General features: G+C 35.3%; 1 protein-coding gene across 2 annotated transcripts in view; it reads right to left on the bottom strand.

The window, feature by feature from the left end:
• Positions 1–26,073, bottom strand: part of UBR2 (ubiquitin protein ligase E3 component n-recognin 2) — a 57,661-nt gene that overhangs the window by 18,803 nt on the left and 12,785 nt on the right. The window contains exons 5-26 of one of the 2 annotated variants that reach the window (XM_051783100.1): positions 24,842–24,969; positions 23,752–23,890; positions 22,057–22,119; positions 20,700–20,820; positions 18,076–18,183; positions 16,542–16,630; positions 15,596–15,694; positions 13,148–13,311; positions 12,959–13,058; positions 11,807–11,935; positions 10,879–11,062; positions 9,778–9,839; positions 8,995–9,105; positions 7,047–7,112; positions 5,578–5,700; positions 5,170–5,233; positions 4,750–4,874; positions 3,438–3,490; positions 3,079–3,181; positions 2,495–2,543; positions 1,910–2,064; positions 441–543 (exon numbers count right to left, since the gene is read on the bottom strand). In XM_051783100.1, coding sequence (XP_051639060.1) covers positions 441–543; positions 1,910–2,064; positions 2,495–2,543; positions 3,079–3,181; positions 3,438–3,490; positions 4,750–4,874; positions 5,170–5,233; positions 5,578–5,700; positions 7,047–7,112; positions 8,995–9,105; positions 9,778–9,839; positions 10,879–11,062; positions 11,807–11,935; positions 12,959–13,058; positions 13,148–13,311; positions 15,596–15,694; positions 16,542–16,630; positions 18,076–18,183; positions 20,700–20,820; positions 22,057–22,119; positions 23,752–23,890; positions 24,842–24,969 — 2,338 coding nt within the window. Of the gene's footprint in view, positions 1–440; positions 544–1,909; positions 2,065–2,494; positions 2,544–3,078; positions 3,182–3,437; positions 3,491–4,749; positions 4,875–5,169; positions 5,234–5,577; positions 5,701–7,046; positions 7,113–8,994; positions 9,106–9,777; positions 9,840–10,878; positions 11,063–11,806; positions 11,936–12,958; positions 13,059–13,147; positions 13,312–15,595; positions 15,695–15,768; positions 15,868–16,541; positions 16,631–18,075; positions 18,184–20,699; positions 20,821–22,056; positions 22,120–23,751; positions 23,891–24,841; positions 24,970–26,073 lie in introns of both variants that reach the window. The other variant, XM_051783101.1, reaches the window with a different exon arrangement.

Genomic DNA, 26,073 nt, shown 5'->3' on the forward strand with positions numbered 1-26,073 from the left:
TGCTATGTAGAATTTCCAATATTTTATTTACCATTATTTTAAATGGAAGAGTCTTAGCAACTTTCATGTTAGCAAAACTAGAGGCTCTAGTCAGAAGATACAAAGGAGAGTCAAGATTAAAAGAATCTTTAAGAATGCAACTATTGTTTCTGCAATTGCATCTAATCCTGTACAGCAATCTTTGCTGAGATGCTGCTTAAAGACATTCAGAATTAGGTTTAGTGGGAATTATTCAACTTCCGGATTTCTACCATCATAGAATTGCTACCACCATAGAATCTACACATATGTAAAGCATGGATCTATAGTTAACTTGGTAAAATTTTGATGGATAAATAAATATACTCTTCTGGTAAATGCCGTTTAAGAAGAATAAAATACAAGATCCTGGTATTTTCGGTTATTTCAGATTTGCTAGAAATTTGAAAAGAAAAGCATACTTGATATTTTCTGAGTGAAGGTAAATGTTACAACGTTCTCCTCACTGAGATTCTCCAGATGCTGTTTTTCTTCTTGCAAAGCCATTCCAATTAAATGCAAAACCTAGGTAAAAATTATGAATTTTAGTTCTTTCCTTAAATAATTCATATAATCTAGTTATACAGTTTGGGTAATTAATTAAGAGGCAGGGAAGTCATACAATTATATAATAAGAATATATTTGCAGTTATTTCTATATACAGAATTCCAAAGCTACACAGGAGCAATAGTGTTTGTTTGGAACTTTACCACATAAAACCCACATTGTACTACTTGTATCTTTCTGTTTGCTGTCCTGACTAGTGAGGGAGAAGTCAGTGCTTCCTTAGCTTTCTCCCTGGCAATGGCTTGTTATTATCTCAAGTCTATGGACAGAAGCACGATGCACACTTTATATCCTTTTAACATACAAAATTTACTGACAAAAACTTAAACATTTTAAACAGAATTCTCTCTAGAAACACATTTTAAAATAATGCTAATTTTTATGTCAGTGAAAAGCTGCAATCCCCTTGCACTTAAATTAAGGGAAATTCCGTTCTTTAGGGGGGAAATACCAATTTAGCACTCTAATAGTCCAAATGGTATTTTAAAGCTGAAATACTTCAATCTTGGTGGTGAACTCTGTCATGCTGAATCAGCCATTTTGCAACCCTATGCAAATTGGCAGGATGCTCCAGACATAAAGCATTACTGAATGCCTGGACTCAATGAAATCCACATAAGGAAAGGATAATCACCTGAAAATTTGTAACAGAACTGGAATGCAACAGTCTAAGCATCTACAGAAAAACTGGTAAAACCTGATGAGAGTCTTGAAGTTTTTAAAATTTAATTACACAGTCAATTTTTCCTCAGTCTATCACATCTATTTAACAAGGTCTCATTGGATATGGGCCATTTCCTCTTGCAGATGTCTCATATCAACCTTTGCATGATCTTCCAAGACAAGAGCAGTTGACTTGAGAAAAATAAGTCAAGTTTCCCAAAGTTGATACATTGTCAAGTTAGAAAACTCTTTTGTGCACTTCTATGATTTTTTTTAAAGTGATTTAGCTTAAACTGAAATAAGCAAATGAACATCAAGAAAAAAAAATCAATGTCTACTTAATATGCAATAACTCAGATTAACTGGTTCTCTACCACAATGAACACTATTTCAACTGATTCAAGCAGAATTCTCTCCTCTTGTGTGCATCACATTAGAAATTTACCTGGGCCTTCTATTAACTTTTAAAAATAAATTGCATTGGAGCCAGAAGAGTTTCCCTAGTTCTGTATGTCAGCAAACACCCTCTGTTTCTCATTCGGAGTATTCTGTATATTTCAGATACCAAGTAAACAACTTTTATCCATAAAACCATGTTAAAGTGCTAAAATAAATATTCCCTCATTAGCATAAGCATTATTTTAAACAAAAAACCCATACCCTTTGCAGCATGGACTCTGACCAGGCATAGCCATTATGTTCTACTGCCCACTGCAGTATAGTTCCCATAATGCACAGCATCACATCAGACTGCAGAATATTAACCAGACTGGCAAAAAGTGGGCAGAAAGGAGGAAGAGCTGGTGGTGGAAGTGCTGAAAGAGAAATTTGTGCGTTTGACATTTCTCCAAGATTTGCAACACCCATATAAAATGTCTGACTGAACAGCTTAACCCAAGGCAGGGGGGTAGGAACTACATGATCTTTAAGGTTCCTTCCAACCCAAACCATTCTATGATCCTAAGGCAGAACTCAATTGCTTGATAAACAGTATTACTGATAACAGGCTACAACATTCCATGTGGCTTGCATGTAACAGAAAAGCCAAAGGAATAAACTCTCCAGAAGGCGAGTTCCATGACAGATGAGATCCCTGTCTACAGCCAGGGAGACATAAGGGAAATTGCTACATTTTCAACCAATTTCTACTCTAGCCCAGGAACAGGCTGTTAGTCTTAAGTTTCAGGGTAATACACAGCTCAATATGTGATTCCTTCTTCTACCATCTTCTCTTAAAAAAAATACCTGTATCTTCTCTGTTCTGTCTTTTCAGCTTTCTTTGTGCTTCCTCTGCCTGAAATAGAAGAACAATGCCAGCATTACTCAAAACCCGTACAAATATAAAACTAATAAAAAAAGCATTCATGCTTTACTCCATTGTTACTGTTTTTTTCCCTTTTTTCCCAGCCTTAAATAAACATGAAAGCTTTCATGTCTTTTCAATTTATGTTCTACTTGTAAAGTAGGCCACGCAGCTTCAAAATTAATCTTTCATCCTGAGCCAGCCTGGACTCTTTTTCTAGCATAAGACTGTAAGACAACTCTGAGCTAAAGCGGCAATTTCCATAAATCTAAGGGAAAAACAGGTTGCTTTAAATACTTTCAGTAACATAAGATGTAAGAGAAGCCACAGACAAACTCCTGAAGGCCCACTGATTTCAATAGCTCTGAATAGGGCACAGGATCCAGCAGCACAGCAAAATCTTGGGCAATTTTGTTAACGTTCTCAAATATATAGCTGATAACACTTCTTCCCAGAACTAAGCTTTGGAAAAAGGCAAACAAAAAAAGACACAAAATAAACCCCAGAAAATTAAATTACTAGTTACCTTTGATTGCTCTGCCCTTGAAAAGTGATAGAAATACAGATTGAAGTTCTTGGTACATTCTGGTTTTAACTCATACAGCCCTCTGCCTGTTAATCCAGGTTTCCTACCAAAAACCAAACCAAACACCTTATGTCCATTGGTTATTAACATCTGAGAATAAACAGTTAAGTAGAACAGCTAAAAACCACTGCTCAATAGGCATTCTAGAAAACAAGTAAGTAACAGGATTAAGAATTCTGCATGTGAGTAAAGCCATGAGAAACTGCCTCAACCCAGCCCTCTTTCTTTTATTCTCTCATTTTCACTAATTTAGCCATTCCATTTCTAAAGCTGAAATATTAGAATAGAGGGAAACATACTTGAAACATGCCACTTCTTCAATCACACTTTCCATTCCTGTCTCTCTGTTCTCCTACAATTGAGTGAAAAGGCAAGACAGTGTGTTACTGTAGTTCTTGGATTAAACACGTTCAAATATCATACAATACTACAGTAAGCATGCAAAATGAATGTAGTGCAAAGTCATTTTACTGGTACCCAAGAGAACACTAAAGCACATAACACGAAAATACATTCAGGAATACCATCTCTGCATTTACATTTTTAACAAGTCATGCCATTCTAAGTGCTTAATTTTTATTGTTTTTCCCTGTCATAATGAACTTGGATGTAAAATAAATAAATAAATAAATAAAACCTGAAGCTAGCATACTGAGCTTATCTTTGGAATACACAGTCAGTATTTCTCGTTTCTAGGCCTTTAAACTGAAATAAATATAGGCAAGCTAAAAAAACAAGTTACTGAAAAATGATAAAACAACCACAAAAGGCAGCAGGAGACAGCTCAAATATGTAACACTACTTCATACACAAATTGCCTTTTACTATTCCCATCCCCTTCATGCAATGCATATTCACAGCAGTTAACATGCAAAGGAAAAAAGACTGACAATACAGTTTGGAACTCTAAATTAAATCCCAGTTTACTCTTTCATCCAACCTTAAATTATTTTTAAATAATTTTAAAATTTAACTTTGCAAATTCTTTAAGATATTTAGAATAAAGAAAAGTATTTCAGAATCTATCTGTACAGTTAAATAAACTATTGAATTCTGACTGTCTTCAGAAATCATGTTTAAAAGATTGCTTCAAAAATATTAAAAAGGAAGCTTTGCTATCCTACAGAAGCACTCCTAATAGAATTCACACAAGTGCTTCTGTTCATGCAAATGAACCATTTATGTTACACAAGTCGTAATGCTGTGTCTGATTCCATGTCTTTTCACTTATTGTTAGGCATTAAAATATAACAGCTTATATTTTTGGATAGTTCTAACAACCCACTTCCATACATCTAATTCAGGGTTTACAAGCAGCCTGCAGAGACAGCCGGCCAGATGGCCAGATAAGGAACAGCATTAAAAAGAGAACGGAGCTGAAGAAGCTCTCAGGTTCCTGCCTCTTTCATATGTTATTCCTTCCTTATCTCTTTCCTACCCTCTCCGTGAGAATTATTACTCTGTACTCATGCTAACCTTGCTCTGAGCACAATCATGCTGCTCCCATTCCATCCATTCCACATTAAGTGAAATGAACTTGCGTAAGGAAAATTTTCAGCAATCAGCCTTAAAAAGTAAAGTTGCTTCCCTCCTCCAGGCCAAGTTACTTACATCTTCAGGTAATGCTTTCACCAATTCACTGTGAGCCATTGGCCTGATGCTCAGCTGATGGATGATCTCTCGTTTGATTTCATCTGTCGCATTTACCTGTCCTATTCCCGGACTGAATCTTTCACCTGTAGAAATAAAATACTTCATTTTTTTCAGGATTTTAAACATTCTTTTCTCTTTTTCTGCAAGTTAAAGGATGGAAAATAGGCCAGCTTCTGTAGAATCTAGTGTTCATACACCAGGGTTCAAAAATTCATTACATTAATCTAAGCTAGTTTTGAGGCTTTTCTCCTAGGAAAGAAATCAGAACTCCATGAAGTCCACCACAGAACTGAACTTGAGATGGAAACGATGAATGTTCATTCCAGACCATTAAAGGGACTAAATTAAAAAAATTAATTAAATACATTCTGAACTTACCAACAATCATTATAATGAGGTATAGCATCTCTTCTATAAGAGTATTATTTTGTTGAACAACATCCTGAAACAATCAAAAAACGAATTTACAATTTTCAATTAAATGAATTATTCCATATACTGAAAATACTTTTTCAGTGATTCAAAACATTGCTTGTTTTCACCCTTAGCACTCCCAAATTAAGCTATGCTGAACTGCAATTGTAAGTGCAAAAATTATGCAACGCTTTCTGACATTTACCAGTTTGACAGGTAAAAATATTTACGTATATTTCAAACTAGCCAAATGAAATTAAAATAGGATAGGTTTTGCTTTTTTATCAAGAAATTGCTCAGTCTCAGCACAACAGCATCTGATATACTTTGAAAAAAAGTGTAGGTTTTCTATAACAGTAATACATAAAATACCTTGTTAGTATTTTCTGAGCTAAATCTTTTCCCATAGTCTGGAGTACTAAATATCTGATAAAGTTCAAAGCGACTCAGCATTATCATCAAGAAGTGATTTGGATCCATCATAGACACACCTGTCTATTAAAAGAAAAGAAGATTATAAAAAGAAAATAGATTTCATGTTATTATAGCATGTTTGTATATTTCTATATGATGTCCACAGCATATTCTTTATGAAATTCATTCCTTTCTCAACCTTGGGCATGAAGACTTAATGACTTAAATTTACACTCTTAGGACTCCAAAATGAGCAGTGTCAGCACATTTGACAAGCTGAATCCTATGCTTTATCAGTAATTCCCGATGCCCTTTTAAAGGCATCACATAAAATACTCAGGGTTATTCCTTCTATCTGAAACAGTCTAAATAAAATTCAGTGAAAGACTTGTTTGCTTTTCTCTCCAATCTCGTTCCTGCTGGCTCAACTTAAGGCATAATATCACCTAGTATATAGCACTGAAGATTTCAAAAACAAATTCCAATCCTCAAAAGAATGGCTGAAGATTTTATAGGAAAACTTCCCAAACCTTCTTGGAAAGAAAAATATTAATGTTTTAATGCAGCACAAACACTGACTTCCGTTTCTGAAAACTACTGGCTTAAGTTTTTTCTGTTTATTAAACAAGATATCTAAGTCAATTATAAAAATTTGCTGTTAGTTCACTATTGCTAATGGGACCATCTTTAAGACAGAATAATTTCCAACACAGTTAAAGGATATCTATCCAAATGGGCAGCTGCAGATGATCATTAAAAATTAGTGGCAGATCAAGCCTCAGTGAAATATGTCTGAAAGCAGAAGTAACTTGGGGCATTTGTATTCTACTGGGTATTGCTAACTCTAGGTAAGATTTGAGGAACTTCCTGAGAAAATATTTTGCTGTCCAAGTGAACCGTGCACCCCGAGCTGCAAATGTCAGCTTACATTGCTCTCAGCGTAGAAGTATTGAATCTGTGTCAGAGCTAAACAGACTGGCAGATTTGCAAAATCTCTTCTGAAGGATGAAAAATAAATCAAAGGGGTTTCACTTTCTGCCCAGTATTTTAGACACCAACTTTGAAGAGAGGGAGAAGAGCCAACACATACCCTGAGTGCATGACTGAAGACATGCAGACTCACACAATTGCTACTACAGCACAACCCATTAGTTAAAATATTACATTCTTGAAGAAGTAGCATGATATATGTGTTACATAGAAAATTCTGCACTTTCCAAAGCATAGTTAAAAAACAAGGATTACAACAATCGTTATTTCCTTTACAAATTATCCCATAATGATAAAGCTACAATAAGAAAATTGAAGTCTTTTCACAGAAAATTGACTTTTTTCCTTGTCATTGAAAAGTTCTGATGAAGCTAATAACAAACACACACACGTCCTGAAAATGCTTGATAAAAATGCAAACTGGTATATGTGATTACCTGAAGCATTACTATGTCCTTGTCAAACATCTCCCTTCTGCACTTCACATTATGATAGTAATAAATCTGAAAAACAAAACCAAACACTACAATCATTAACAAAGATCATATCTAATCTAAAATGATTTTAATTCTGAAAAAATTAATTTTGCTAGACAGTGTTAGTAAACAAAAAATGAACCTGTGACTTAAAAAAATGATACAATTGTATCTGTATGCAAAAAGTTTTTTTATATAGCACAAAATAGTTGCTGGTTGCATTGTATTGATCTAATGTCTGGACTGCATAAACTTAGAAGGAAAAATATTTTTTACCTCCTTGGCTTATGAATTAATATATCTATTTGTTTAGCAATTAATTGTTTGAAATTCACAGGAGAGAAAGCCTTTGCAGTTTGAGAAATGTTTCTTCATTTCATGAATTGCTCTTCGATTATTTGAGATACAATCTTTCAGGAATTGCTAGTGTCAGCAAAACATTAATACTGTGATGGAACTAGACTTAACCCAAACCATCCTGGGAATGAACTCAACACTACTGTGCCAAGAAGCAGCAACACTGCAAACACTGCATGGCACTGAAATGTGGGAAAGTTTAGTTCTACCATAATTAAGGAAAAATAAATAGGGCTGACAAGTTTCTACCTAGGACTGGGAGCAATCTTCACCGTGCCAATCTTTCCTCTACAGACACACCATTTCTCACCAGAATTACATGGAAGACAACTAGGCATGCCTTCCCGTTCTTCCCCACCCTAATAATCCACACAAAGACATGCCCATTCCTATTGTCTGGTAAAATATGCAAAAGAAGCTGGTTGAACATGAGCTCTCATACCCATAGGAAGGAGGAAGGACTTGCTGACTCTGGGAACCTTATTATCTAAACTAGACCATGTTCTTAACTTCAAGGTACTGACAGTGAGGGGAAATCAACACACAGACTTATTTTACCACCAAAAGCTACACTGAAATTCCAGATCTGATGTGTGTCTTCAGCAATACGGGCACTGCTATAATTTTACATAACTAGAGCTCTTTTTGTTTTAATAATGACAATAAAGGACAGCACCTTAAGAAGATCCTTTAAGAGTCAAGAAGTGTCAGAATACAGTATGTTTGAACAGCTTAATTGCAGTGCACGTGTACTAGGAGACTGAATTATCTAATGAATATGAGGGCTAGTGGTACTGAAAGAATTTTCTTGCAAATAGATCAAGTTAACACCTCCCAGCATTAAATCCTATTCCTGTTGTAATGTAAGTCTCGCTAAGAAAATCACTTTAGACGATCACCCTGGTGGGTGGTACTGACACCACAGTACCCATTTTATAGCTGTTATGCTTGAAACATCTATTTCATACAAACACAGAGAACATAAGTTTGGAGATGAAAGAAGCTAGTCTCCAGAAGTATAAAATAAGTATGAGAGCTAGAAGCCAAGAAACACTCAGTTCTACACTGGTTCTAATGCTTCTGTGGGGTCTTAGGATTTCAATTACTTTTTAAATATAAATAGCCATAATATCTTAATGCTGCATATTTTTATATCTGAGACATTTTTATGTGGAGATGATGAATGCACTACCGAAGATGCACAGATCGAATTCTGTACTTTATACTGCTTTTGGACAGCATACCATAAAAAGGCTAGGAGTCATTAACTGCATTATACTAAAACTTCTTTACATGCAGAGCACTAAGGTCACCGAGCCCTGTAGCAGCCCTGAAACAAAAAAGCAACTTCTGACTAAAGAAAATCAAAGACCAGATTAAAAGCATAAATACTCAAATGATGTGCGTGCTGATATAAACCCCTACTTCGCACTGCCGCAAGATTTACACAAGTAACATTTGGAATCCATACAGAAAGGGAAGGTTTTGAGGTCTGAAATTATCCTGGGGGACTTACCAGAAAACAGTGATTCTGCAGGTACTAGGTACTCACCTGATTAACAAGAGAGAACCCATTCCTTCTCCACATTCCTGCGTGCACTTGGGCACATAGGACTAGGCATCGTAGAGGATGTTCTATTAACATAGGCGGGCTAAGCTCACTCTGCATTAAGAAAATGCAATATTTTGATATTTACAGAGAAAATAAAAGAAAATGGGACTGAAATGAAGGAGGATGGTATTTGTGATAATTAAAATATTTCAGTAATACAAAAGAGAAGCAAATCCAACAGGAAAATTTGATGAGCCTATTCCCAATCTATCCAGTCAAATGTTACCCTTACATTCCCTTTGCTCCACAAAAATACTACACAAGGGCTTTAGTTTATTCCTAAAGACAGCAGGTTTCATATTTTAAAACGTCAACACTGACTTTCATTCAAAGGTTAAGTACTACTTCTTTCAAAAGACACTGAAATTCTTCTCCCAGTTAGGTTTTACCCTGTTTTATCCTACTTTTTTAAACATCCCCTAAGGAAACAGTATATCAGTAAGAACATGAGGGAAGCAAGAAACACCTGGGGAAGAAAATTAGAACCCAGGTCAAGGAGAAGGAATCAGATCCTGCCTCAAGTTCCTAAAAACAGTTTCTACTACAAAAAGAATATCTAGATACTAATCTTTTAAGAGACAATTTCATCTGCTAAATAGAATCTGAGTCGCATTTATGGTAAAAAGATCCTTTGTTTTATTTAATAATATCCTACATTTACATGACCAATTTCACATTAAGTATTAATTATATTTAATGAATATGCTACATTTAATTACATACCAGGGGTAGCAGCTCTGGAAACTTATACGCCACCTCAGTTTTACTCAGCAAAACATGCAAACCTACATAAATACATGAGAAAAAAAACATATAGAATATTACAGACAATATTTTATATAATTCAAACAGGACAAAAAAGGTCATCTAATTTACTCAGACCATTTTCTGGACACACCTACAAATCTGCAGATTTATCACCATGGAGCCACACAGCTATTTCATGAAGAAACATGTTAAAAGCATACATTTTGAGATAATTAAAGTTTTCCCACTGTAACTGTGTAAAACTTGCAGTACAAGTAAGATTTTTGCCTTTCTTTTGATTCTGTCATACCCTCTCAGCCAAGAGTCCTGGGTCTATCAGGACAATCAACAACAGATACTGCATCCTATTTATCAATTCTTAGATAAAATACCTCATAAAATACCTCAGGAACTAGAATGTGGTTCCTACAAAATATATGAGGGTTTTCTGCTTTGCTTTGTTTTAAAGTTACAAGGACTTGGCTCAAAGATTCAAATATTCAAAGTTATTTGATCCTGAGCTGCACAGCATTTTACCTAAGAATTACCTATTTCACTTCATTACTTGTGAACTTTGTTTTATCATATGACTTTCTGATTCTGTAAACTAAAATTCATAACGTGTTTTTCAACACAACTGTTGAACAAGATAGGCACAATATAAAGAGAAAGGCACAGTTTAAGTTTCTGGTGACACATCTGCTTGATAAATCTATTCTCTAACAGAATATTGATTAGTCTATTTACTCTAACAGCTAAATGTATTCCAAAACATTCAACCACAGTGCATATTCTGCTGCAGTTCTTTTCCATTGCTCAAGTGGCTAAAGCAGCAGTAGCAGCCTACAATACAAATCCAAAGGCATAAGACAATCTCCACCAGGCCTGAAACAATAACAAGGCCTCCAGTGCTTGGGAACATTTGGCCTAGATGCTACCAAACAGCTAGAAGACGGCCAAAATGAAGCCTATTCAGGCCTTAAGCAACAGTTGTGTGGTTCTTCATGTACACACAAATACAAATCACATTTATACAATGTTTTTTATCTCCTGAAATATTTTTAAACCAGTTCATACCTGCAAGTAAACGAGAAACTGGGAGATGAATGCTAACTTTTTCCTGAGAAACGCAGTATCTGATGGTCTCAACTGAATGTCCACACATACTGAGAACAATAGGCTGTTCTCCATCAGTAAATCCACTATGACACTGCATCAACACAGTCAGGCATTTCTTGTAAGCTTCAATCAACACTTTTTCCTAAAAGAAAGATTGGAGCTTACAGAGATTATGAAAAAAACAGAGCTGCAAAAAATAATAGAGTCAACATAAAAAAAACTGAAGGGTTGGTGGTTTTTCCCCATAACAACAGTCCTGCAAAATTAAGATAAGCAATCCAACAAAAGAGCCAAATTAAGGGGGGCACAGACTGTAAAACTCATACTGGTATGTCTGATTAGAAAAATACCCACTAGCATGTTGTTTGGGTTCGGGTTCTGGTAACTTTCTGAGCAATGATAATGCTAGGCTAATAAAACCTGAACATTAAATAACAGTAAGAGATTAAAGCCAGCCTGAATGTTCAAATATTCTACGATCACTTACTCCACAGCCATATTTTACAATGCTCAAGTTCTGTACTCCTAAAATTCGAAACACTTATGGAGTAGAAATATCATCTATAATCCACAGTATGTGGTAGATCCAGGGTCTCCTCATTTATTCCTCCTTCTCTGAAAATTATAACCTGACAGTGCTGTGATGATCACAACTATCAGATGTGTGACAAAACTCTCTGAAATATTTTGTAAAAGGCTTAACCACATTCTCATGAATTGGTCAGTACAAGCAATAAAAGATGTGCTTAAATACAGAAAAGGTTTGCACTCACTCAGAGATGTTCTTGGCTTATGGTAAATTTATGTGTTTAGTTCAATTGTTATGTGTATTAATATTTAGGTTTTATCTCCCTTCACACAGAAAAACAATTCAGAAGGAACTCACATCTAATGCACACCAGTCCTGCATCATTGAAATAACAAGGGTTAATTTCATCTGCAATGTAAAGGCTGCTTCCCACTCTGGTTCCATTTCAATGTGTTGTCCTACTTGACGAGTTATTGGATCCATACCCTAAAACAAAAAGAATTCTGCATCTCAACAATGTATCACTGAAATATGTTGACAAAATTAGCATGAGTGTGAGACAGTGGTTAGCTATCCTTATAAGCATATTGTTGCTGCAACAGGTAAAAAGAAACTTGACACCATCTGAAAGGGAATAAAACACAACAAAGTAATAACAAGAATATTAAATGGGATTTGGGAGAGTAGAACACTGTATCAAGAAAGGTTTTGGATATGAGCTGTGTTTATTATTAACAAATGTAGAGATTTCAGTATTATGAGTAGTCCAACAATGTTTGCATACATACAATATCTTACATACACATTTTGGTTTCTGAATACACTTTCTAGGGTTGTGCTATTACATGCAATTATGTACTAATTAAATACTGGGTACTATAATACATAATCAGCTCTTAGCTTAAGAAGAAAAAAACCCAGCATTATCTGAGGATTACAAAATTTTCAATTGACTATCAAAAACCAACTAATGAAAGCTAAGTACTGAGAAAGGTATGCTACTGAAGTACTGAAAAATGGGAGTGATTCTGACTTACACCTTACTGATCATACAGTCAATTTGCCCTTGTAAAAGCTGCACTGTTTTTAAAATGCTCCTCCTAAGATAAGTACATGAAAAGGCTGTGGAAAAAAAACAAAGTGAAGAGGTCTGTTTGTGTGTCTTGAACAATATATTCCTCAATACATAAGGAGCAACTCTGCTGACACTTAAGATGGACCAGATTTTGCTCACACAATTAAAAGCCTTGTCTGCCTCTACAACTGCAAAATATGCCCCAAATTACACTTCTTTTTGAACTGCGCTTCCACTTTACTGCCCTCTACCACAAACTAAATTTTAAAAAGTGAGGTAGATGTTATGTTTCAGGAAAACATGATGACCCCAAAAGTTATACTATACTGAAGTTATAAAATGAGAAGTATATTAAATTTCTTCCATTTTTACATCATGATAGCTAACTTCCTGCTTTAATCTTGCAAAATTTTGTAATTCACAGATTTACATACCTGCATACATTTGAGTAATTCTAAGAAGGCATCAAAACCCTCCAGGAACTTGCGTCTCAAGTCATCTGACCACTCAGTTGGCTTACTTATCAACACATACCTGGATAGATGAGTAAGATGCAAGTATTAATTTTAGATTTTTTTTTTTAAGCTCCATTTAACAAATCAGCACATAGTCAATATACTTACTTGAGATCCAAAATAAGGCTCTGAACACGTCTGAATTTGAAAGCCTGCAGAGCAGTGTAACGTTCAAACTGAAACCTGCCTTGGATGTCACGGTGCCTTAAGTGGTCCATGAAAGTTTTGATGATAGTGGTCATGAGATTTTCTTCTGTTATTAGCATTCGAGCCTATGTCAAAGTACATTGAAATTTGCTGTAATTAACAGACACAGCTAACAAGATTTTCACACTGCACCATGAAGTTTATAAAATATATTATTTTTTATTCAAAATAGTTGTATAAAAAATAGTTATAAATAGTTATAATAAATATATAAATAGTTATATAATAAAACCAGAACATTTAAAGGCAATCTTTTCAGAGAATCACAGAAGGAAAAGAAAAAGTAAGCTAGCCAAAAATTATCAGAATCCAGATCTTTTTTCAGATCCCTTCTGTACAGAAGTTTGTCTATGGAAAGGCTCCTGTTAACCCATATAATTATGACACATGTTATTATGTGTCTTATAATTAACTTGTACCTCCCTTTAAGTATGTGTTGTCTCCTCTCATATAATTTAAGTATGAGCCCTTTAGGGGAGGGAGAGCTCTTTTGTTTTCTGTTTACAAACTGTCAAGAGCTGTGGTGAACAGAGCATCTTCTGAATTGCTAAGGAACTGTACAGTGCAATTTCCACATGGAAACTACGTGAAATTACTTGTAATTCCCCTCAAGGGCTACTGCATACTTCCATGTGTTGTATGAAACAAATCAACGGGCAAAGTCTGATGATGATTGTCTTCCACACCCAGCCTAAACTAACCCAACTCCACAACAAAGGAGGGGGCACTAAGTAGGCACTGCCTGCTCCTACTTGTGAACACTTCCAGAACTCGCCCATTCTGTTGGTTCTCCAGGTTAAATGGGGTGGCAATTCTTGGATCTGGCTGGTAGCTTGTAGAAGACTGGCCACTTTGTTCTACCCCAATGACACTGCGGTTCTTGGCTAGAGTTTCTGGGTTCTACACTTGCTAACAATACTTGGAAATAGTTTCTAAAATGCTACTGCAGGGGGAACAAAAAATCTAGTGATTAACATTTCCCCCAAAAAAGTCATCACCAACACAGCTGCCCATCCACCCTCAAGCCAAAAAACCTCAGTTAAAGTACTAATACCATTTTAAACATGTTACTGGAGGGCAGTGGGGTGGTTTACATTCTTCAACTTACTTAAGAATGAATGGCTCTAAACATATAAAAATAATACTTAATTCATATGATAGGAACTTATCATAACTACTTTCATTTCATCAGTCTATTCTGTCATTCTGCAAAAGAGTAAAAAACCATTTGCTTTACTTTTTTCGCATGCTTTTAAAATAGAACTCTTGTAAAAGGGACATTGCAATCATTCCGCTTCAGGAAATGTTTGAAACTACTTTTTTAAAAAATATGTATTTATTCACATACTGTACCACCCCATCTGCCAAAGGAAAAAATACCACCAATAACCATCTGAATAATACTAGTTTGTTAAGTCTAAGTCTGAATAACTCTTACTGAAAGCACCAACATTAAAAGAGGCAACATATTATTGTCCTGAACCATGGGAACAAAATCCTGAGGTCCTATTGAATTTCCAGGAATAACATCTGCCACTAGGAGACTGAAGAACAACTTTTCTCAGCATTGTGACTGCCATGCTACTATTGAATTTTAGAGTTCAATTAAGCTGATTAAATTTGGGAGGATTCAGAAGCATTGATTTTTTAAACAATTCTGGGTATGAAAATCAGGCTTTTATTTCCAGTACAGCTCCACAGTTTAATTTGTCTAATTCATAATACAAGCAAAGACAGACTTATTTGGAGACTGGAGTAAGGAAAAAAAAAGCTTCCCAAACAAGCCTAAGCTGGTGAAAGACCAGCAGAGCTGGGAGAAGTCACAGTGCTTGAAGCACTGCAACAAAAATTACCTGGAAACCTAAAAGGCGGCATTGTCTGAGTCTCAAATTACCAAAGGAAGCAGGGAATATCATGAGACAATTCTTGCTTGTTCTTGTGTAGATTGGAAAATATAAAGTGGATCATTTATAAAACTGCACCAGAATGGTGCTCTGAAACTATGATATGCAAACCACAATACAGAATTCTACAAACAGTAACTGTGGCTCAGTATGATGAGCAATTTAAATGTTATGTGTGTGTGTTTCTAAATAAACATGAAAGTACCTTTCTAAAAAAAGTAAAACATAAAAAGAAAAACCAAAAACATCCAGCTCACTCTGGGAAGCTAGACTCAAACTTTGCAATGCTGAATGCTTTAACTTCTAAACCCACAGCAATGTATGTAAACAGTCTGACTGCTCTGCATTTCCACAGTAACATTAAAGAGATCTGAAGCCTTGATTTATGAACCTTGAGTGGTTTTTAACAAAAAAAGATTTCCTTTTTTGGTCTTTTAGTACTTACAAGAGAAGGCACTGTGAATATCTGTATCGAGAGGTCAGCAATTGAGAACTCTCTGTCGTGGTCATCTTTCATAAAATCACTCTGCAATCGCTCATAGTTCTATTAAGAAGGAGGCAAAAAAAGGCAAGGAGTGCCAACTATCAGTTTTTAAAAGAAAGACAGGCACTACTCACCAGAGTAGGTACAGTGAAGAGTTGGACAGACAGAGCAGCCACCGATACTGCCCGTTCGTGATCATCCTCCATATAATCTCTCTGCAACTGCCGGTAATTCTAAACAACAAGGGGAGATTCACCTCTAATCCACACTGACCTGATTTTTTAATTTAAATGTCTGCTCTGGGAAACTCTAATGCCATGATAAAGGGAAGAGTAGCTCTTAAGGATTATTATATGGATATTCTGTACAAAGAATATGACAACTTAATCTGCTCACATGTGAGATCTACTCACTCTCATTTTCACAATAAAGGCTAGCATTTTATTTTCTGCTCAAAAAAATTATTTGTCTGCAGGAGAGTGAGTAGAATTTTGCAGTGCTGATTTCAAGCATTTCAAATACTAGTTACTGCAGAAATACTAATCAGCATAACTAAATGTAAGCACTGTTTCTGAGCAGTACTGTAACAGCTTACACCTCAACACTAGGAAGCGATTAGCTCTTAAGAAGTGATAGCCTGCACAGTTGATGGTGAAGAAAAAAAACATCTAAACCGCTTTAGTATTGGGAAGTCTGAAAGTTCACTTCCTTCTCAGGAGATGAGATGCCATTATAACTAATATTTTGAAGACCTAAAATAAAGTTGTCAGCATTTCATTTCAACTTCTCACTTCCAAAAAAGGGAAAAAAATCGGGTAACAGTTCATTTGAAATACTGTATGCTAACTAAACTCTCTTCACTGGACAGTTTAGGCATTTAATGGCTCTTTTTAAGAAAGATACTTACTCTTGCAAAGCGGATAGCGAAAAGTTTCTTGTACTTCAAATCCATAAGCAGACTGCTCATGAATAACTGGTGATACACACTTCTAGCTCCTGTCAAGAAAAATGAATGAAATATTGCATGTTACTATATTCTATCAACATATTATGGAAACATTTAGAAAAGTAAGTATCTACAGAATGAGGCAAGTGTTCATTTCAGAGTAGAAGCTGCTTTGATTAAGTCTGGCAGGTGGTAGCAAAGGATGAAGAATACATAAACCAAAATTCTTCAAGAGGCATTATTTATTACTCCTGTATAAGATAACACTGTTGAATGGGAACATAAATCTTCAAATATAAGTGAAGTCAGCAAAGCAAGAACAGAACTTTGTTCCTCCTCAGGATAAACAGGGGATTTGGATGGCCCAGGGAAAAGAAGAGCACACTACTATGACAAGTGTGCAATAAATTTTGCTAGTTATGAATATCTCCATAAAATAATCAGTTTATCTGTCTCTGGATTTCTAGTCTGAACAGAATCCCAGAAGATATTATCAATATGAGTGTGATTTGTCTGTATGTAGCATGGACACAAACGCACATATGCACCATTTCCTTCTGTAGGTCACTTTTAAGTCAAAAGCTATTACACTATTTCCTTAATGCAGAGGAATTATGGAATACAAGAAAAAGTAGAGAAATACTAATGTTGAAATAGAAATGCAAGAGTTACTCCTTCTTCCATGAAAGACATTATCCTAACAAAATCTGTGTTTAAAATGTTGTAATGCTCCACAAAAGTAGTATCTTTCAACTCACAAAATGTGCACTGTCAGGAATTCATTCTCAAGACAAAGGGACTAGAGAAACAAAACCTAAAATAATAATTTTCTCCATATTACATACACTACTCACTTTACTTTTTACTTATTTTATTCCTACTTCAAGAAATTCCCGAGACAGACATATCAAAACAGACACAGAATCCATGAGGAAAAAGAAATTCACTACCTCCCCTTCCTCAAAATTACAACTTTTCTAGCCAATCCCATTTTATCAGTCAGGCTTTTCAATTTTCAAGGGCTCTAATATAACAGCACAGGAGTTTTCACTTAATGTTCTCAGAACACTTAAAAATACCTCATGAACACAAACACAAGTCAAAGCAGAAAACCACTGCCCTATTTCTTAAAAAGAGGCATTTTGGTAGATACGATACAGATGCTGAGATCCTCTAAGGCAGACAAACCCCAAAATGCTCTATTTTTCACTCAGTTTCCCTTAACTATCACTGTCATCTGCATATTCAAGTCAGCCTTCATTTCAGACCACTTTGAAAAATTAGATCTAAAACCGACCTAATCTCCAAATGGTCTGTGTTCTTCTCTTAAATATACTTGGGAGTGTATCATGAAGGGACAGATGGATTATAACAAATCAGGCAAATTTATCTATAATACACCCCAGTAAAATTGATTAAACATTAGCAGATATAGCAAAGGGAAAACTTATGCACAGCAATCTTTAGCATTTTCCAGAAGTTTGAGAAAACTCACCTTTCCACAGTTTAGAATCATACAGCATCAACTTATCCACAAGAGAGGAATTTTCACCATCTGGCCCTTCTTGTAAACCAACCTGACACAATATTCGACGAAGGCCATCTTAATGAAGAGAAATGATACAAGTTAGTTATAGCCTAAACACAAACATACGTTATTTTGACATACTGAAATTTTCATAAAACACAGAAGTTATCACACATCCTTCTTTTTCCTGACAATTGAATAACACCACTCATATTTTGCTGATAGACACACAAACATTTCGTACCTTGCAAGTTTCACACTAGCCTTTTATGGAACATAAGGAACATTGTGAAAATTGCCAAACACAATGATCTGTTTCAAAGTTATCAAATAAAAACGTGTCTCCTTAAAAGTGCTGATGACTTACTATTTTATAAAAAGGAGTTATATAGGAGGCTAATTTTCTAGGTTTTATTTTCCTGTTTAGTGCCCTATCAAAAGGAAAATATAATTCATAAATGAAATTACTCATATATGAGTTTTTTTGTTTACACTTAGGAGCTGTTATCATTTCAAACCTTCTCTACATATTTTTTCTAACAGAAAGCAGTAATAATTGTTATTATATAAACATGTAAGTTATTATATGCTTGTAGACGAGCCTGCATCTGCAACAGAGAACAACCCAGACATGCTCATATTAAGAACGTTCAACCTGGCTTTGCACTGCTTACAGAGCCCTTATTTCCACATGCTGCTTGGCCTTCTCAGCTTCTTAGGTAGAGTGGGCAGTGGCTTAGTGCTTGTGCATACCATACCATGGTACAGTTCTATAGTCTGAGAACCCCTAGAGCAGTTTAGGGTTATTCCCTTTTGCCTTACCGAGTTCAATTCCAACTAGTGTTATAGAAGATAACAAATTAAGGGAAACCACTGCATTGTTCAACAATTATAAAACAGACACTTATTCCTGAAGAACTGACATTTGCTAGGAAGGATGTAGAAGTCAAACTTCTGATGAAGTTCCATAGAAAGGTTTTTTTCCCCTTTTTTCATGACAAGAATCCTTTCACAGCAATCATCCAACCTAATTCTGTGGCACAGCAGGAGACCCCTTACTTGCTATTGCCCTGTGTTCAGGGACATGTAAGTGTAACCACTCAAGCAGTGCAACTCTATCATCCCATGTTACAGAAGATTGAGCAGAATTTAGTTGTTTGGGTGTGTTTGTTAAAAAGCTAAAAAAAAATCCAGGCTCAGGAGTACATTACAAGCCTGCGTCCCAAGGGGTGTAAGGCGGTTCAAGTACTTGAGGGTACAGGTCACACACAGAATGTATGTGTGCTGTTTACCATCAAACATGCTTTTTGCTCTTCTGAATCATAAAGAACACAGCATTTAATGAGGTGAACTCTTCAAACTTCAGAAACACTACACGCACAAGTCAAACTAAATTCAATACTTTTTTTCTGTAATTTGAGACATCATTAACATATTCAAGTTACTTTTTCGCAACTATCATTTAGTGCTGAAAATTAGTGACTGTGTCACCCGGCACAAATGACATGGCACAAAACTGGGCTTAAAAAAAATTAGAAAGACAGTGCCTGCCTCCATGCTTCACCAAAAGGAAAATTTATCTTAGAAATCAAATATCTTCGTAACTCCTTTCTTTTAATACCTATTGTTTGCCAGCAACATTGGCAAATAGTTGAACAAACTGCAACCATAACTTTTGTTCAAATCTTTGATTTATGTATATTCAAAAAATAACTTCTACAAACTACTTATCTTACAAAAACAAGAACATAGTAGAGGCCCCGCGCCTAAAATCTTGACTAGCCTTCCAGTTACCAGTCTAATAAAAGATATAGTCTCTGAAGAAATCTTGCACCTACGCAGAACATATATGAAATATTACAGCTGCATGTGCTTTCCTAATACTTCTTGCTAACATTTTCAGATGCATAGAACATAAAATGCATGGGGGACTGTATCTACATTTCTACATATCAGCAGTTTGACACTTTTCCTTTTATTTCCCCTCATGCCCCATACCTTCACAACCTTAAGATTTACCAGGACAAAGGAAGAACCAAGTCAAAACAAGCACAGAGCAGTTCCATAAGAACTGATACAGTGCATCTTAATTCCTTTAAGAAAACTTTCAAAAATCTGATTAATACTTTGTTGGTTTCTATACTTACCAAAACCCTCCACACATCCTCGCATTTTCTCTGTTGTTCTACTTAGCAAAAAATCTGAAGCAATCACTTTCATCATCATTCATCAAATTACTTCTGAATAATTTTGTTTTATCTAATCAGACAGGTTATTTTCAGCTTACTGCATTCATTTAAAAATGCGGGGACCGAAAAATAGCTTTTTGGCATATTGCATCTGACAGCAAGTCTCAGCTTCTGTTCAACAGCAACTAAACAGAAAAGACTACCTAAGACTGGTAGCACTTTCACATGGAAGTTAGAATTCAAGAACAGCACTCCAGCAAGAGAAAATAGAATGAAGTCTGACAAGTTATTAATAGCTTTGCCTTATACATTACATATCTGCACTAAGTGGACAAAATTGCTTCAGAAAATCAGCTTGTCTCATAAATATTCTCTTACTCAAAAAAGTTCAAGTTTGCCCACCTGAATATCCAATAACACTTCCAAGCCAAGTTAGGAGCTTCAGACCAAAGCTCTGATGGGCAACAATAGATGAATGCATAACTTGTACTTTCAATGGCTTTGTCTGACGACTGGTATTTCTCTTAAAAAGAAAAGGAAAAAGGAGGCAATGCATATTTACGTGAGGACTGGCATACATTTCTATACAGAAACACAGCATTCCTATGATTAATTTCAATAATTTATAATATTAATACATATTGTGATTATAAAAAAAACCAAAAAAGCCTGAACTTTGTTTACCCTATTAATATTTGAAGGACCTTATTATGCAATATCAACATATGTAGGTCAATCCATTTTCCACCCTTGGCCTCTTATCAATAGACACACTGATCTGCTGCATGTTACTGATAAGCAATCCCACACACAACCTGAGACTGCCATACGTGTTTGTTCTTCACAATATGACATGCAAGTCACAGAGCAGCCCACCAAGGAAACTGACTGTTTTCAAAAATACAAATTAAACACACTGGGTTAGAACAAGAAAGGAAGTATTTACCCTCATCCCTGTGTTAAAAACCATAATAGTTAGATGTTACACATAAGAGCCATTTGTGCTTTGACTGCATGGGCACTAAGTCTAAAATATTGCACAACTTTATCTTTAAAAATATGCTAATTCTTTCAAAATACCTTAAATCATTTAAGATCAGTAAATCCAGTTGCAGCATTCATTTTTCAGTGGTAGCAGTATTATACATAAACAATTTCTTACATGTGATTAAGTAGTGCACTGCAGCAGTTTAAGAAAAATTAAACAGAAAACATTATTCCCATGTTCTTACATGGAGGAACCTTGCAACATAGAGATATTAGTAATATATATACATGTAAAATGCAGAAAAGCAAAATGAAATTGTATTTGTAGTTTCAAAATTCATCTGGGATTCAATCCGTAACAATTTCCATAATTGTGGCTTTGAAATACACAACTTCATTCTATAGGAAAAAAACTGAAGTAGTTTAACTTCACTGATCTGAACTGGCATGTAATTCTAAAAGGTTACATTTAAAGTTCCTGATCACATTCTGTTTTCTGAAGGAAAAAGTTGTCTACCAACTTCTTTTTAAAAAATTATTTTGGGTGCAAGGTAGGCCATACTAGGAAAAAAAAAGAAAAAAAAAAACCCAAACATAAATCTGTATTTTGATACCCCTACTGTGCATATTGTAAGTAGTATCTCCGACATTCTGTATTATTAAAATATAAAGATTCATTACGATAACAGCATCAGAAAACTGTGTAGCAAAGCCTCTTTTTGCTTAGGATGAGGTAAATCAGTGGATAATATCACCTACCACCATTACTTACCACTATTACTGATTTTGCTTGGTCGCAGTACTGGAAGTCTCCGTATCGAACAGACCTACGTCCCTGTGAATTCATAAAGACATAACATTACCACCAGCCTCAAAACAAAAAGTTCCAATGCCGTGTTTTACATTAATATGAAACACACAGTAAAAGTTTCAGATGCACATTAACCACTCCTTCTTTCATGCTATTTTCACTGTTAAAGTACTGTATATGTTACATACTTGGATTTCCAAAATGCATCCTGTACTTTTTAAAAGAAAATAAAATTATATGCAGTCATCTGTCATACTAAATTTTCTGTGTATGGTACTGCTTTTAAGATGTAATCATCATACTTTTAAATTTTAAAATACTGAAAACTTATCTTTAGTATGAATGCATCAATTGGTTTTGGTAGAATTTGAAGATATTTCAGACATTTCAGTGCCCTTTAAAAAGCAGATATTAAAGCTAATGGTCTTTTAAACATACAACTAAAGCACTTTCCTTATTTCAAAAGGAAACTTTTCAGTCTTTCTGTACTGTCAATACACACATCAAAATAGATAGTTGATTGAATTTATAGTATATTATACACAGAACAGCTTACTGATATTTTAGATCTGGCCTGATGACAAATCACTGCTTCAGGCATAATATTCTCATTTTTTTTTACATACATGCACATGTATATATGAGTTCCTGTACGTATTTAAAAGTAGGACGGGATCAACAGCAGGGAAAAAAACTAAGTGCATCCTATGATGCACTTATGAGGTCAGCACATATTTAGGGAATCTTTTGGTTACCGGTATCACAAAAAAATAAAGTACTGATAATACAAAACCAAAATCTAGTTCAGTGGTCAGTAATATAAAGTGGTTATATTTCCTTCTCCACTGACCTTCTTGAAGCACTTTAAGCACCCAAAATGACATTCATATTGCCATTTTGTAAGAGATTTCCTCCTCACACCATCCCCCCAAAAAAAGCACAAGGCAACAAACCAAGAGAAAAGGACACTCATTTTCATGGCAACTGCATATAGGCTCATTGCACAAATAACAAGATGCAGTTGTCCTACAAAGCATCCCTTTCTTAAAAAAATACACAGGAGTCACAATACAAACACAACTTCTGAAATCAACGTACTAGTTAAAATTATATTCAGCATATAGTGATTCTAAACTCATTGTTCTTTCTTTATACTGTATGAAATGCTTCACCTCTTCCTGCCATTACAATCTGAAAATTATGAAAAATTAAATTAATAAAACAAAACCCCACAAACCACAAATAGTTCCATAAGCACCAGAACAAAAGCATTCAATTATGGATTTTAACCCTCACAGTTAACTGGTGTTACTCTGAGAAGCATTTCCTACACTTGGAGGACATATAGGGGCTCTTTCAATGTCAGCTCCCCAGTGTACAGTAAGGGATGGGCCAAAGCTGCTGCCTGTCCTTGACAGAGGAGCAAGAAACACCCTGCTACCTACACTTACAAGACTTATGGGAAAACATTTACATTGAAACATATATTCAGTGTCAGGTCTGGTTTGGATTGGCCAATGAGTCAAGACATTTAAGGGTGGCGTGACACATAGGGCTCAATCACATTAACCACATGTTTTGGGAAAACAAACTGCAGTCATATAAAATAAACATTAGGGTAAGGTAATTAAAAGTTCTAGCAATTAATTTACTCACATCTCTATCTACTGTTGTTGCAAAACCAATGGCTTCCTTCTGTGTGCAGTTGACAGCCTTCTGAAGAGTATAAATAACTTGTTCGTAGGTATGGACTTCATCATTAAACAGCATACAGTAGTAAGTGTCACTCTTCTCACTTCAAAGCAAGGATTGAATTTATATCATTCAAAGCAATGTAATTTAAAAAATCTTCTAGTTTAACAAAGTTTTCCACCAGACAACCCAAGCCTAGGCTTCCTTTGCTATACTGGAACATATCTCAACAAATTATTTGAAAAGGGTAACTCCTGTCCTCTATAGGAATGTGCATCTTTCCTGCAGAACTAAGTCCAAAATTAGCAAAATCTCAAGAAAATATTTCAGTCTGAGTTTTATTTTTGAACATTTGTTGATTATGAATTGACAGTTTCCTACTAAAGAGAATGCATTTCCTTCCAGTGCAGCTGTGCTCATTACATTGCCCCATAGCTTCTTAGAGATTTCAGCAGTCTTGGCATTATTTTGCCACACCTGTTTTTCTGACATTGCATAAAGGTCTATTAGACAACAAAAACTTGGCAGTCTCTTAAAAAACCAAACTCCACAGTCCTCAAACGACAACTTATTAAGCTCACAGATTCAGTTCAATCTGTTGATTCATATCATTTATTTACACAGCATTCTTGCTCATAAAACACAAAGTAAAAGCAGATACTAACAAGATGTCACAAGATCTTAATCCATAAGAGCTATAATGCTACAATACACTTAAGCATTCTGTAACACTTCAAAATTTGTAAGAAGTACAAAATATTTTTGCCACCAGAATTTCAGTAACTTCGATCAGAAGACCCTTTTCAATACTAAGAAAATTAACATATGGGAAAGAAATTGTCCCATCATTGCTATGAAGAGAAATATGCTTTACAATCACAAAAGTAAAAACTATGAGAAATACAAATGTATTACAACTATTGTAGCCCAATGTCTGCAAAATACTTCTGACAATTTTAGGAAAGGCAGAAAAGATACTTAAAATCAGAATTTGCACTTTCAACTGTAAATATCTGCAAGTCTTTAAAAGGCAGAAGACAAATATGATACTTACGTCATTTCTAGTCCAGGCAATTCATTTTCCTTTTCCCATGTTAATATATCTACTGCATATTTAAATGTGATGGCAAAAATATTATAAGCTCTAGCTACCATATCTTCGGGTAAATGCACAAGAGGATCCTGGAAAATAAATATAAATAGCAAATGAGAAATTAAATAACATTCAAAACGAACTCTCAGATTTGCACTCCTGTTTTATCAAAGATGATGTAAGCATTTTTAATGATGTCTTTCTTTAAATGACTTTTCATTTGAAAGGAACAAAGTCAATAATCATCCTGTTTTCTTTTTCCAGTTCTACACTGATAATCGCCAAAGCTCTAATCTGACAACAATACCTGAGTGCTAACTTGTCTTTGATTTACAGAGACATTTTCACACACTGACATTTACACACATTTCTGTTTTCACTCTCCCTGTTCTCACTCCAGCACACCTTCTAAGATACTTCTTCTGAAAAAGTTTTAACCTAAGCTGTGTAAAATCTGTTTCTTCTGCTATGCCTTTGAAAACATGATTTCAAATCACTGTATCTTTTGTTCCACTTAACAATATTAGAAAACTGCAGAATACAAATGACCATTCATCTACTGTCCTGTTATTTAAAGGCACCAGTCTTATCCATCCCAGCTTATACAACATGCAGCACACTGGCATCATGATTTATGATGCATGTCTCTTATATGCTGTGGTATATAAATAATTAAATGCTGAAATGTAACAAGGTGTTTCATAATGATCAGTCCACGTCTCAGTCTTGCTCACAGAGAGCTGCTCTCCTTTTGGCTGTGGACCATGCATCCATTAGTGCCCATTCTGTGCTCTCCATTTAACAACTACAAACTCGTCCTCCTCTCTGTGCCAGAGCAGAATGGCTGCTGCTGCAGGTGGAGGAACAGAAATGAGGAAGGGGAGGAAGAGGAGTGCTGCCTCAGTCTGCCAAGTCGAACGGACTGCTTTTTGGAGCAGCAAATGAGAACCACTGCCAACTCTGAATGAAGTAGTGCTGGTACCCACTGCCATTTCCCTCCAATCCATTTCAAGGATTGTGAATAAAAAACACTAAAACCTCTTCTCTGAAGGGACTTGTCTTCTACTATTTTAAATTTCTGAGAACAACTAGTTCCTCTTCTACAAAGCTTGAAAGGGAACATTGCATGCCCTGCAGGCCACCTGGACATATGCTATACATTGGGTCATAGACTCAATTCATTATTTGGAATT

This window comes from Manacus candei, unplaced genomic scaffold (genome assembly GCF_025592945.1).
Source record: "Manacus candei isolate 608988 ecotype Guabito, Panama unplaced genomic scaffold, ASM2559294v1 h1tg000017l, whole genome shotgun sequence".
In the NCBI taxonomy this organism is placed as follows: Eukaryota; Metazoa; Chordata; class Aves; order Passeriformes; family Pipridae; genus Manacus; species Manacus candei.